Source organism: Dipodomys merriami, unplaced genomic scaffold, assembly GCF_024711535.1.
Source record: "Dipodomys merriami isolate MVZ:Mamm:240054 unplaced genomic scaffold, mDipMer1.0.p SCAF_3, whole genome shotgun sequence".
In the NCBI taxonomy this organism is placed as follows: Eukaryota; Metazoa; Chordata; class Mammalia; order Rodentia; family Heteromyidae; genus Dipodomys; species Dipodomys merriami.
The window spans coordinates 85107240-85121170 of NW_027204492.1; the positions used below are offsets into that span (position 1 = coordinate 85107240).

Sequence of the window (13931 nt, forward strand, 5' to 3'; positions counted from 1 at the left end):
CAGGAAAGTCTTATCTCCAATAAACCACTAAAAAGCCGCAAGTGGCACTGTGGCTCAAGTGGTAGAGCGCTCACCTTGATCTGAAGAGCTGAGGGACAGCACCCAGGCCCAGGGTTCAAGCCCCACGACTGACAAAAAAAAAAAAAAAGAGGAATAAATGAAAAAAAGGACCTGGGATAGGGGAAATGAACTTAAATTCTTTCATATTTAGAATGTAAGCGCACTGACATTTTGAGAGACAACAACATTTTTATTTTTGTTTAAAAATCCTTGAGAACAGAAAATTGCAACATTTTGTATAAAAAGGAGTCTAGGCATTGCTAAGGTGAGTATGGAGGTCAGGTAAGGATGATAGCGTTGGAGGTTGGGCTCTAGAAGCTCACAGCGGGGACCTCTGGCAGCAGGGTGGGCACAGAGTAGGTGAAGTGAGAGCCATTGGCCTATAAGGAGGAGCAAAGGACCACAGCTCAGTCATCCCACTCATCATCTTCATCTTCGTCAGCTGCCTGGTCCTCACCTTCATCTGGAGGGAGAGAGAGAGAGATATGAAATATGTGACTCAGGATGGGCAGAGGGGTGATCAAAGGCTCTGGGAGAGTTCCCTGGACCTAGGATGTGAGGGCTCAGTCCTGGGAGACTGAAGTCTGCTACAGATAAAGCTTGGGCAAAGCCAGGCATCGGTGGCTCACGCCTATAATTTTAGCTACTCAGGAGGCTGAGATCTGAGGATAATGGTTCAAAGCCAGCTGGGACAGGAAAGTTTCCAATAAACCACCATGGGGCTGGGAGGGTGGCTCAGTGGTAGAGTGCTTGCCTTGCATGCATGAGGTCCTGGGTTTGATTCCTCAGCACCACATAAGCAGAAAAAGCCGCAAGTGGCACTGTGGCTCAAATGGTAGAGTACTAGCCTTGAGCTGAAGAGTTGAGGGACAGCGCCCAGGCCCTGAGTTCAGGCCCCATGACCAGCAAAAACAAACAAAAAAACAAAAAAATAAACCACCAGAAAACTGGAAGTGGTGCTGTGGCTCAAGTGGTAGAGCACTCACCTTGAGCTGAAGAGCACAGGGACAGCGCCCAAGCCCAGAGTTCAAGCCCCACGACCGAAAAGAAAAAGGGGGAAGGAGTTGAAGTGTGATGGGGGTATATCGTAAGAGAGTATATCGTAAGCATGTATGGAAATGTCACAATGAAACATTTTACATACGAATAATATAATGCTACTTTATTTTTTTTTTTGTCAGTTGTATGGTTTGAACTCTGGACCTGAGCTCGTCAGCTCAAGGCGAAAGCTCTACCACTTGAGCCACAGCACCACTTCCAACTTTCTGGTGGTTAATTGGAGATAAGTGTCTCACAAACTTTCCTACCCAGGCTGGTTCTGAACCTCGATCCTCAGAGCTCAGCCTTCTTAGTAGCTAGGATTACAGGTGTGAGCCACTGATGCCTGGCCTAATATATGGTACTTTAAAAAGTCTTGATTTAAAAAAAAAAAAAAAAAAAAAAGGAAGAGGGGGTTGGGAATGTGGCTTAATGGTAGAGTGCTTGCCTAGTATGCATGAAGCCCTGGGTTTGATTCCTCAGTACCATATACACAGAAAAAGCTGGAAGTGGTGCTGTGGCTCAAGTGGTAAAGTGTTAACATTGAGCAAAAGAAGCACAGGGACAGTTCTCAGTACCTGAGATCAAGCCTCTGGAATAGCAAAAAGAAAAAAATTTTTAAAAGAAAGGAAGAAAGAGGCTTCATGTGAATATGGCTATCAATAGATGCTCGAAGTTTCACTACTTTTTTCTTTTTTTCTTTTTTTTCTTTTTTTTTTTTTTTGGCAATAATGAGAATTGAACTTGGCCAGAGGCTCAAACATGGTCTATTAGTAGTCTGTCACTGGGTTCCATCTCCAGCCCTAGTGCCACTATTGATGGTAGCATGTGGGGTTGGTATAAGGCCAATGCTAGCACTGGCAGGGTAGACTCACCTGAAGAATGGATGACTCTGCTCCTCTTCTGCATCACATGCATCAGGGCGCCCACCAGCCCTTCTGAGGTCTGAGGTGGTGGCTGCTGGGCTGAGCTCTCTACGGCTCCAGGGGTCTGCAAAAAGTAGCACAGAGCCAGAGGGCTTAGGTCTGCGAAAGGAACATTCTTTTCTTTTGGTCAGAGATTAGAACTTGAACCCAGTACCTGACTTTTTCACTCATTGGCTAATGCTCTACCAACTAAGCCATGCCTCCAACGCAGAGAGAAGCTTTTCTCTGAGCATTTCTTATTATTTCTCTTCCTTTACACTCAGATCAAAGATTCCCCACCCATATCCAACCCTGTCACTCAACCTCCAAAAGCACCCCCATCTATATTAGTCTTGATCTCAGTATCCTGACTTGTACAGAACACCCTTGAATCCCAGAGACCTGATCATTCATTCTACCAGTCTTACCTTGTTTAGCTGAATTCCCTGCCGGATTTGATCCAAAAGTGCCCCCCGACCCCCACCAGAGGCCAGGCTGCTCCCTGTCCCAAGAGTAGGAGGGGGTGGGGGAGGGACTGGCCCGCTTCCTATGGAGGGTGGAGGTGGGGGTGGAGGAGGGGGAGGTGGCATGGCTGCCCCACCAACAGCAGGGGGTGGAGGAGGTGGTGGTCCAGAACGTCCAGTGGCTGGGGGTGGTGGGGGTGGAGGGCCCCCTCGTCCTGGGGGTGGAGGGCCCCTGGGTGTTGGTGGGGGTGGGACATTTCCCATAGGTACAGGAGGCAATGGGCCAGTACGACCCTTGTTACCCCCCAGCATAGGGGGCCTGGGGGCCTGGTTCCCTCCTCGGCATGGTGGGGGAGGTGGTGGAAGAGGCTCTGTGTAGAGAAAATAACACATAGGTGCAATTATTTTCATTCCTTTTTTTTTTTTTTTGTAGGTTGTAAGGCTTGAACTCTGGGCCTGGGCGCTGTCCCTCAGCTCTTCAGCTCAAGGAGAGCGCTCTACCTCTTGAGCCACAGCGCCACTTCTGGTTTCCTGGTGGCTTATTGGAGATAAGAGTCTCACCGACTTTCCTTGCCCAGACTGGCTTTAAACCACGATCCTCAGATCTCAGCCTCTTGAGTAGCTAGGATTACAGGCATGAGCCATGGGCACCCGGCATATTTTCATTCCTTTTCTTGTGCCAGTACTGAGACTTGAACTCAGGTCCTCAAGCTCTTACTTGGCTTTTTCACTCAAGGCTGGTGTTCTATCATTTGCGCCACACCTCTGTGCTTGAGCCACACTTGGGACTTAAACTCAGGGCTTGGGCGCTGTCCCTAAATTTTTGTGCTCAAGGATAATGTTCTACCATTTGAGCTGCAGCTCCACCTCGGGCTTATTTTTCCCCTTTCAATCACGGTGCTTGAACTCAGGGCCTGACCACTGTCCCTGAGCTTTTTTACTCAAAGCTCTCATTCTACCATACTTCTGTTTTTTGTTTTTTTTTTTTTCTGACTTTGAACTGTGATTCCCAGACCTTAGCCTCCTGTGTTAGCTAAGATTACACATGTGAGCCACCAGCACCCAGCCACTTCTGGAATTTTTTCTGGTTAGTTGGAGATACGAGTCCCTTGGATTTGTCTGCCCAGGCTGACTTCAAACCTCTATATTCAGATCTCAGCCAGCTAAATAGATAGGATTACAAGTGTGAGCCACCAGTGCCTGGCCTTCCACTCCTTTCCTTCTGAGCTTCAGCTTGTTTATTGGTAAAATGTTTACCCTCAAGGGATCAACTCCTGTTAAAGCAGTGTAGATAAGACATTCCCAGGAAAATGGAGTGACTTTCAGTCTATCTGTGATTTATCAACTGTTAGGGCTGGTAGAAGACTAACCCTGGCGCCGCATCTCCTGCCGCACAGCCTCTAGCCCGCCTTGGTCCTCAATGAAGTCATAGATAAGTTTGGAGGTCTCAGCGTCAGTGAGCTGGGCCTCGCTAATTCCAGCCCTTGAGAACAGGCTCCGAAGATCTGGGTCAAGGTTGTTCACCTGCCAGGAATGGAAGAGGCCGGGAGTAAGGGGAAACACAATTACCATTGGCTCTATCCCAGGGAGAAATCTGAAAGGGATGTGGGAAGGGCAGGATTTGGGAGTGGGATTCCAGTAGTGGTCTATGGAAGGATGGCTGGAAGCTGAGTGGGGGTCAGGAGACTGGATTTACTCACATCAAATCCATTCTGGGGATCCCAGCCTACGTGGCTCACATGTCTGGGGGAAGTGAGGAGACTCTGTTGAAGTCCCACTGCCCTCCCTTCCTAGTGAAGCTTTCTAGGCCTCTCCTGCTCAGAGAGGCTGTAAGGGGGCACAATGGGTGTGAGCAGGAGTCATGAAACTAGAAGGGTCCATACTGTGTAGTGCCAAATTATTCACCTGAAACTCTTGTCACTATCCACTCGTATACGTTGGACCACTGATTTGTCCACACATCTGTCCCTCCACCCATCTGCTCACACATCTGTTTACCCATTTGTCTACCAATCTGCCCTTATACCCATACACATCTGTTTACCCATTTGTCTACCAATCTGTCCTTACACCCATACATATCTAAGCACCCATTGATCTATATAAGTACCTGCCTTTCTGTCCATGCACTGGTCTTTCTACTCATTAAAACGTATACATCTGCTCACTTATCCAGTGAATTGCCCAGCCATCCATACTTGTTTACCTAACTATCCCCATCCACCTTTCCGATGAACCTGTCAGCCTACAAAACAATCTGCTCACACACTCATCCACTAGTCATCCATTGATTCACTCATTTCCCATTGACACCTTGGCTCATCCCTAGTGACTTACTCATTTCCCATTGACACCTGGCCCATCCATCAATGTCCAACCTAACCATTCATTCACTCAACCATTCATTTATTTCCCCCCCTACCCATCCACCCATCTGCCCATCCTTCCATCCACTCATTTGAATACCTGTTCCTATGCCCCTCCCTGCCCCCAGGATCCACAGATCTCCTATGTGGGAGAAATTCTCACTTGAATCCACTGGGTGCACCAATATCAGCTTTGCTTATCTTCTTCTTTCCTGAGCGTTTCTTATCAGTTGGGCCAGGGCCAGGTGCTGGGAGCCCACGGTATCGTGAACTGGTGATGTCAGGGTTCTGAATGTCCACTGTTACCAGCCCTAGTGATAGTGGGGCACTTTGTGGACCTGTCAGGAAAATAGGATGAACAGACCATTGATCCTCTTACCTACCAGCAAGACATTGGGATGAGGAATTGGAATACTGTTTGGGGAGTCTGTGGGTGTTTTTGACTGTCTTGGCAGGAACAGATAAGAAGTCTAAGATCTATGTAGAAGCAGGTGGACTCCCTAAAACCATTCAGACATTTATGTGTATGAATGATTATATGTGCACAAACACTATATATACATAAATATATATGTGTGTGTGTTATATACATGTATGAATAAATATTGTATAATTCATTCAATTATACAGTCACTCATACTTACCTTGTTACTAATGAGTCATTCATTCTCTGGCTCAATGGCTGATTAATTTGCTAACTTATTCACATTTCAGACTTATACAATTGTAATCCTTTTGTACAAGTATTAATACGACTACTAAAAACAGAAATAAAATAATATTCATTCACTTTTTTGTGCTCCTACTGGAGCTTGAACTCAGGGCCCTGTGCTCTTGCTTGGCTTTTTTGCTTAAGGCAGACACTACCACTTAAGCCACACCTCTATTTCCAGCTTTTTGTTGGTTAACTGGAGATAAGAGTCTTGGTTTTTTGGTTTGCTTTTTTTTTCTGCCTGGGCTGTCTTTGAACTGATTCTTAGATCTCAGCCAAGATTATAAACATGAGCCACAGGTGCCCAGCTTATACACTAACCACTGCTTTCTTTTTCTCTATTTTCTTTTCTTTCCTTTTTTTTTTTTTTTTTTTTTTAAATTCAGGGCCTCTGGCAGATGCTCTTAATTTTGAGCTATTGCTCTGGTCTTAATCATTGCTTTCTTCACTGGTTAGAATATTATTTATTTACTGTTTATCTATTCCCTCATTCATTGATTTGCTACACATGTACCCATATAGCCATCCATTTATCCACAGAGCAGTTCAACTGTCTATAACCTACCTGTATGTCTATACATCTTTTCATACTTTCAAGTTCCCATCATTTCATCCCCCCCCAACTTAGCCACCAATTCATCTGCTGACCCATCCATCTACACATTCACACACCTGCTCATCCAATCACATACTTATCCATCTACCATCCATCCACCCACCCACTCATCCACTCATCCCTCTGGCCACTCACTCCTTTATCCACTTATGCTCCAACTAAGTTACTCATCATCCCACTCCCCACCCACCCACCCACCCACCCTTTCATCCAAAGACATAAGAAAAAATCATCACTCACTCCCTTGGTCTCCACCTGGATGTGGGGGCAGAGGTGGGAGGCCTCCTCTTCTCTCTGATTAATGGGTTGAGAGCTGTCACGACCTCCTCTTAAGTTGAGAGCTAATTCTTTATTTCCCCCACACACACCCTTGAACTAAAAGACCCACCTTCATTGGCTGGTGCTGGAGGCGGTGGTAGCTGGCGTCTGTCTGTGGCTAGATAAGCGGATTAGAAGCCAAAACCATGAGAAGTACTTTTCTAGCCCCCCATCTGTGCAGTTGCCTCTGCCCAAACTCTGTCCTCCACCAAGGCCTACCTCCTTACCTCCACTTTGCCTCTGATTTCTTTTTTGTATCTTCTCCTGCACCAGGGCCTGGAAGGCCTGCGCCTCACATTCGTCTGCAAAGTTCAGTCCCACCTGGCAGTCCTACATATGCCTTGGGGTCAGTGGCCTTCATCCCTATCCCTCGTCCCACTTCCTCCCCAAATCCCACCTGAAGCCCAAGGACTTGCTGGCTACTTACATCTCCAGCAAAGGTGTGGAAGAAGGGAGTGGGTGTGAAGTAAATCAACTGGGAGTATAGTTCCTGTTCCCAGAGCAGTCGGCCAGCCTGGAGGGGAGGGGAGACACAGGCTGGCAAGGAGGGTAGGCCATTATGACCAGGAGTGTGACATCCAGATTTGAGAGCCCACAGTCTACTTTGGAAAATTCCAAACCAGCATCAGAAAACTAGAGGTCTCTCCAGGCACTGGTAGCTCACACCTGTAATCATAGCTACTTGGGAAGCTGATATCTTAAGTTCACAGTTGGAAGCTAGCCTGGGCAGGAAAAGTCTGAGACTCTTATCTCCAATTAACCACTGAAAAGTCAGAAATGGAGCTGTAGTTCTACCAAGTGGTAGAACACTAGCCTTCAGGGGAAAAAGTCAGGTGAAAGTTCAAGGCTTTGAGTTCAAGCCCCAGTATTGGAATAAAAAAAGACAGAGTTTTAAGTGTCAGATATGAAGGGATAAAGTACATCCTGCACTGCTGTATGACGTTTAGATTGGGAGTTCAAGGTCTTAGGTGTGGGACTTGGGGGCTTCAATTTGAGAAATTCAAATTCCAGTTCTGAGATCATGCAACACACTTAATTTAGAACAGATTTGAGGCTGAAGTATAAATATGGTACTCTTTTTTTGAGTTAGTGAATAAGATTGTGCTTAGATTTATATTAATACTTGTGAGCTTTATGGGCTAGGCACAATGGCTCATACCTCATAGCTACTTAGGAGGTAGAGATCAGATCAGGGATCTCTGTTAGAGGGCAACCTAGGGAAAAAAGTTAGCAGACTCCATCTCAACAAATAAGCCTGTGCGATGGCACACACCTATCATTTCAGCTATGTGGAAACTGTTCATAGGAGGACTGTAGTCTAGACTGGAGGGGGAGGGTCGGAGGAAGATAACATGAGACCCTATCTGAAAAATAGCTAAAAGGACTGGTTGTGTTGCACAAGTAGTAGAGTACCTGCCAAACAAACTCCAGGAGAGAGAGGGGGGGGGGAGGGGGGAGAGATTTTCTGATATGGAGACTCAGAGGCCAGTCATCTACTTTAGAAAATTAATCAGAGAGCTGATCTCTGGTGGCTCACATCTGTAATCCTAGCTACTTAGGAGGCTGAGATCTGAGGATAGAGGTTCAAAGCCAGCCTGGGCAGAAAAGTCCATGAGATTCTTATCTCCAATTAACCACCAGAAAACCGGAAGTGGTGCTGTGGCTCAAGTGGCAGAGAGCTAGCCTTGAGCTGAAGAGCTGAGGGACAGCGCCCAGGCCCAGAGTTCAGTCCCCACAACTGACAAAGAAAGAAAAGAAAGAAAGAAAGAAAGAAAGAAAGAAAGAAAGAAAGAAAGAAAGAAAGAAAGAAAGAAAGAAAGAAAGAAAGAAAGAAAGAAAGGAAGGAAGGAAGGAAGGAAGGAAGAGAGAAAGAAAGTAAGAAAGAAAGACAGTTAATTAGAGTTTCGGGCCTAGATAAGTCTTTGGCTCTGAGACTCAAGAATGCACCAATCCCTTCAAAGGCTCAGGAATGTGGATACAAGATCTGGTTTTGTAGGTTGAGAGAACTGTCTTGCAGTAGGACGTGGGGGGGGGGGCTTGTCACCTGAAGGCCATAAAGGCGGATGAAGTAAGACTTCTGGGGATTATCTTTGACAAAGCACACAGCTCCACAATGTTCCATGGTCCAGTGCTCAGCTCCAGGGGGCAACGCCAGGTACAGCTGAACAACTGCAGTGGCCAGTGTCTGTGAAGAGAGAGCAAGGATCAGCAGCGTCTGCTCAAGCTATAGGGTGCCAGTGGGTCCTGGAGCCAGTCCTGCTCCTTTCTTGCTGGAGGCTGTCGGGAGCCTAGAGGAAGAGCTGTCACCAGAGGGGAGGGGAGTAGACATTGAGATCTTCTTTGGATGAATGAACCCCGCTAAAGGGGGAGGAAGGGAGGAAAGAGGGGGGGGGAGGGAGGAAGAATTGGGAAGGATAGGGAAGGAGGGAGGAGGTAGAGAGGAAGGGGAGAGAAGGCCAAAAGATCCCCAGCTCACCCAACATTTCCGGCCCAGCATCTCAAAGATTCGTTGGTTCTCATGTTCCTGGAGGAGAGTGGAAGGAATGTTCTGCTGGACCACTGGTGCCCCTCGACTCCCAGGCCTTCCTCCAACCAGGCCCCCACTCATGATGCCTTCTGTCCTTGTCCTCTCCGGCTTAGCTATGGGTGTAGGGTAAGAAGAGGAACTTCCGCAGTGAGCAAGGGAACAGGAAGTGCAAAAAACCACAAGGGAAACAAGTCCTCCAGGGCCCCCCAGGGGCCTATCTCCTCTGTGGGACAGGCTTGGGCCCTTCTCCATTTGACTGGATAAATCCATCTATGTGACTAGCTCAGGTCTTCATCTTTCTTTTCTTTTCTTTTCTTTCTTTTTTACCCTCTGGGCTTACCTCCCTTTGACTAGCTCAAATCTACCTCCCTCTGGCTGGCAGTAAGATCTGAGCCATCTGGTGTCCTAGAGTTGGCTGACCTCCTTCCTTCCTAAAGCATCTATTTAGCCTGGGGTTGAGGCCCAAGGCCCCTAGTCTTGAAGGGTCACTGTGTGCAACTTTTCCTTTTAATGACGTAGCCAGTTAGCCACGGTGATCACATCCTTAGACTTAGTCCCCAGATGTTGCTAGCAACATACGGAAAACCAACTCAGTTCCCTACCCCTTACCTTTGCCTCCCGTAGCTACAAAATGACTTTCTGCCTCTCAGCCCCTTTCTAAATGAAAGCAACTTTATAACATATATGGATATCAGAACCATATATTGATTACTTTTCATTAGTTTTGGAAAGATTTTTCCCACTTAGCATTCTACTTGGATCCTGTGTGTGTGTGTGTGTGTGTGTGTGTGTGAGTGTGTGTGTGTGTGTGTGTGTGTGTGTGTGTGTACTGGAGCTTGAACTCAGGGCCTTACACTCTTACTGTTTTGTTTTGAGTATTTTTGGCCAGTCCTGGGGCTTGATCTCAGGACTTAGGCACTGTCTCTGAGCTTCTTTTGCTCAGGCTAGCATTCTACCACTTGACCACAGTGACACTTCCAGTTTTTTCTGTTTATGTGTTACTGAGGAATTGAATTCAGGGCTTCATGCATACCAGGCAAGCACTCTACCAACCATTAAGCCACATTCCTAGCCCCTGGCCTTTTTTTTAAGCACAGCAAGACTGGTACTCTACCATTTGAGCCATACCTCCATTTCTAGCATTTTGCTGGTTAATTGAAGATAAGAGTTTTATGGATTTGTCTGCCTCAAGAAGAGATCCTCAGATCTCAGCCTCCTGAGTAGATGGAATTACAGGTATGAGCCACCAGTGCCTGGCTCTCTAATTTGATATTTTAATTTGGGGGGGGTGATGGGAATGTAACCAGGGCCATGACATGCTAAGCATATGTTGTAACACTCTATTTTGAGATCAACATTCATGTAGAACTTAACACCCATACCACATTCGCTTCTGTCCCCTTAATACTGAAAATTCTTTAAATTAATAACAGCTAGTGGAATAGATACTAATTCATTTTACAGATGAGAAAATTGAGTTTTGGGAGAGTTAAATGATGATCCCAGTAGCACCCAGCAAGCCAGTGGAGTGCCTTGGCTTGCTAGTCTGGCAGGCAGGGTGTGGAGCACACACTTTAGTTCTTCTGTTCATGCTCTCTTTCCTTCTATACAGATTGTCATATCTACCTGTTGCAGTAGCTGTCCATTCATTGTATAGATGAGCATGTAGCTTAGGTATACTCTTCTGTTGACAGTTTAGGAGATGTTCCTGCTGGGGCTGGGGTTGTGGCTCAAGTAATAGAGTGCTAGCCTTAAGTGAAAGAAGCTCAGTGCTTAGACTGAAGTTCAAGCCCCAGGACTGGCAAAGAAAAAAAAAGAGGTGTTTCTGGTTCTTTCTGTCAGGAGCAGTGCTGCAGGGTTTGCATAGCTTTGGCTTTTCCACATAGTGCCAGACTGCTTCCCTAAATGAATGCTAGCTCATTCATTGGCCACCCACATGGGCCTTGGTTCCCTAGCCATGAGGTAGGCCATGTAGGTATATGAAGGGACAGCAATGAAGGTACATCTCTGATGGACCCATCAGGCTTGTGTGGATGCCCCTTTGCAGCCCCCCCCCTCCCCCGATCAAACCCTCTCTCCTGAACACAGGTGCTGAGCCCTTTCTGCAATAGTAACTGCAACCTCTTCCTACTTTCCCTTCTCAAATTGGTTTATAGCAGCCCCAGCTCACTGGGCACTGGGTTATTGACAAACTTCAAAGCCTGGAGCACCTTCCAGTCTGTTGATTAGGACAAACCCAACTTAAAAGCCATTGCAGCTGGGCACTGGTGGCTCATACCTGCAATCTCAGCTGCTAATGAGATTTGAGGATTGTGTTTTGAAGCCAGCCCGGGCAAGGAAGTCTATGACACTCTTTTTTGTCAGTCATGGGTCTTGAACTCAGGGCCTGAGTGCTGTCACTGAACTCTTTTTGCTCAAGGTTAGTGCTCTACCACTTTGAGCCATGGCAGCACTTTTGAGTGGTTAATTGAAGATAAGCATTTCATGGACTTTTCTGCCCAGGCTGGCTTTAAACTGCAATCCTTAGTTCTCAGATCCTGAGTAACTAGGATTACAGACATGAGCCACCAGCACCTAGACTCATGAAGTTCTTGTCCCCAATTAACTACCAAAAAAAGCTGACATGGATCTGTGGTTCTACTGATAATGCTCTAACCTTGAGGGGGAAAAAAAAGTTCAGGGGGGCTGGGGATGTGGCTCAGTGGTAGAGTGCTTGCCTTGCATGCATGAAGCCCTGGGTTCGATTCCTTAGTACCACATAAACAGAAAAGGCTGAAAGTGGCGCTGTAGCTCAAGTGGTAGAATGCTAGCCTTGAACAAAAGAAGCCTAGGGACAGTGCCCAGGCCCTGTGTTCAAGCCCCATGAATGGCATAAAAGGAAAAAAAAATGCCATTACAAGCTGAGGTGTGGCTGAAAGTAGAACATTTGCTTAGTATGTGTAAGATCCTGGGTAATATCCTCAGCACTGAAAAAAATAAAATTATGCACATATATATCTTGATTTTTTTTTTTTTTTGCCGGTTGTGGGGCCTGAACTCTGGGCCTGCGCACTGTCCCTCAGCTCTTCAGCTCAAGGCGAACACTCTACCACTTGAGCCACAGCACCACTTCTGGCCTTTTCTGCTTATGTGGTGCTTCCCAGCCCACAGAGCCACTTCCGGCTTTTTTTCTTTTTGCTTATGTGGTGCTGAGGAATCGAACCCAGGGCCTCTGGCATGCAAGGAATGCGCTCTACCACTGAGCCACCTTCCCAGCCCCTCAGCCTCCTAAGTAGTTCGGATTACAGGCATGAGCCACTAGTGCTCAGCTAAACGTGAATTCAAGGTTATAGGGGCTGGGAAGGTGGCTCAGTGGTAAAGTGCGTCCTAGCATACATGAAGTCCTGAGTTTGATTCCTCAGTACCACATAAACAGAAAAAAACCAGAAGTGGCACTATGTCTTCAGTGGTAGAGTGCTAACCTAGAGCAAAAGAACCTCAGGGATGGGATGTGAATGTGGCTTAGTGGTAGAGTGCTTGCTTAGCATGCATGAAGCCCTGGGTTTGATTCCTCAGTACCACATAAGCAGAAAAAGTCAGAAGTGGCCCTGTGGCTTTTATCTCCAATTAAGCACACACATCCTGACCACCCCCCCTCCCCATAAAAGGCCATAAGTGGACCTGTGATTGAAGTGGTAAAGTGATTTTTTTTTCTCAGTTGTGGGGCTTGAACTCTGGGCCTAGGCAAGGATAACGCTCTTCCACTTGAGCCACAAGAGGTGGCTATTGTTTTCTGGTGGTTAATTGGAGATGAGAGTCTCATGGACTTTCCTGCTTGGGCTGGCTTTGAACTGTGATCCTCATATCTCAGCCTCCTGAATAACTAGGATTACAGGCGTGAGCTACTCTTTTTTTTTTTTTTTTGTCTGTCATAGGGCCTGATCTCTGGGCCTGGGCGCTGTCCCTCAGCTCTTCAGCTGTAGACTAGTGCTCTACCACGTGAGCATCAGCCCCACTTCCAGCTTTTTCTGCTTATGTAGTGCTGAGGAATCAAAGCCAGGGCCACATGCATGTGAGGCAAGCACTCTACCACTGAGCTACCTTCCTAGCCCCACTACTCTTGAGCACAAAAGCTCAGGGTCCAGGCCCAGGCTCTGCATTCAAGCCCCAGGACTGGCACAAAAGCAAACTGTGTGAAATTCGTTCCTGAGATACAGAAAAGTCATATTTTGAGATGTCCAATTGGGAGTCTTTTTTTTCTTTTTTGTTGGTCATAGGGCTTGAACTCTGGGCCTGGGAGCTGTCCCTCAGCTATTCAGCTCAAGGCTAGCACTCTACCGATTAAGCCACAGCGCCACTTTTGGTTTTCTGGTGGTTTATTGGAGATAAGAGTCTCACAGACTTTCCTGCCTGGGCTGGCTTTGAACCGTGATCCTCAGATCTCAGCTTCCTGAGTAGCTAGGATTACAAGCATGAGCCACCAGTGCCTGGCTGGGAGTCTTTTTTTTTTTTTTTTTGGTCCGGTCGTGGGGCCTGAACTCTAGGCCTGGGCACTGTCTCTCAGCTCTTCAGCTCAAGGCTAGCGCTCTACCACTTGAGCCACAGTCCCACTTCCGGCTTTTTTCTTTTTGCTTATGTGGTGCTGAGGAATTGAACCCAGGGCCTCAGGCATGCAAGGCAAGCGCTCTACCACTGAGCCACCTTCCCAGCCCCTCTTTTTTTTTTGTCAGTTGTGGGGCTTGAACTCAGAGCCTAGGTGCTGTCCCTGAGCATTTTTGCTCGACTAGAGCTCCACCACTTTGAGCCACAGCACCACTTCTACTTTCTTTTTATGTGGTGCTGAAAAATCGAACCCAGGGCCTCATGCATGTGAGGCAAGCACTCTACCACTGAACTACCTTCCCAGCCCCTGGTACAAAGCTTTTAAAGGCAAAAACCACATGGTT

At 47.0% G+C, this 13931-nt stretch overlaps 1 protein-coding gene across 1 annotated transcript; it reads right to left on the reverse strand.

Annotated features, from left to right (window-relative positions):
- Nucleotides 1–249: 249 nt before the first annotated feature.
- Was (WASP actin nucleation promoting factor) lies at nt 250–9269 on the reverse strand. Its single transcript, XM_070040513.1, has 12 exons — nt 8956–9269; nt 8524–8664; nt 6907–6993; nt 6707–6809; nt 6550–6597; nt 6402–6455; nt 4997–5171; nt 4168–4210; nt 3838–3991; nt 2432–2838; nt 1974–2088; nt 250–523 (listed from the first exon to the last, which is right to left on the reverse strand). Exons 1-12 carry the CDS (start codon nt 9256–9258, stop codon nt 468–470), a joined length of 1686 nt encoding a protein of 561 aa, XP_069896614.1. The 5' UTR covers nt 9259–9269; the 3' UTR covers nt 250–467.
- Nucleotides 9270–13931: the final 4662 nt, after the last annotated feature.

Coding starts and splice junctions, on each gene's coding strand:
- Was (XM_070040513.1), bottom strand. CDS start 9,258: ATGGAGAAGGGCCCAAGCCTGTCCCACAGAGGAGATAGGCCCCTGGGG. Junction 6,810..6,906: donor TCCACACCTTTGCTGGAGAT/GTAAGTAGCCAG, acceptor AGGCATATGTAG/GACTGCCAGGTGGGACTGAA. Junction 3,992..4,167: donor ATCCCCAGAATGGATTTGAT/GTGAGTAAATCC, acceptor CATTCCTGGCAG/GTGAACAACCTTGACCCAGA.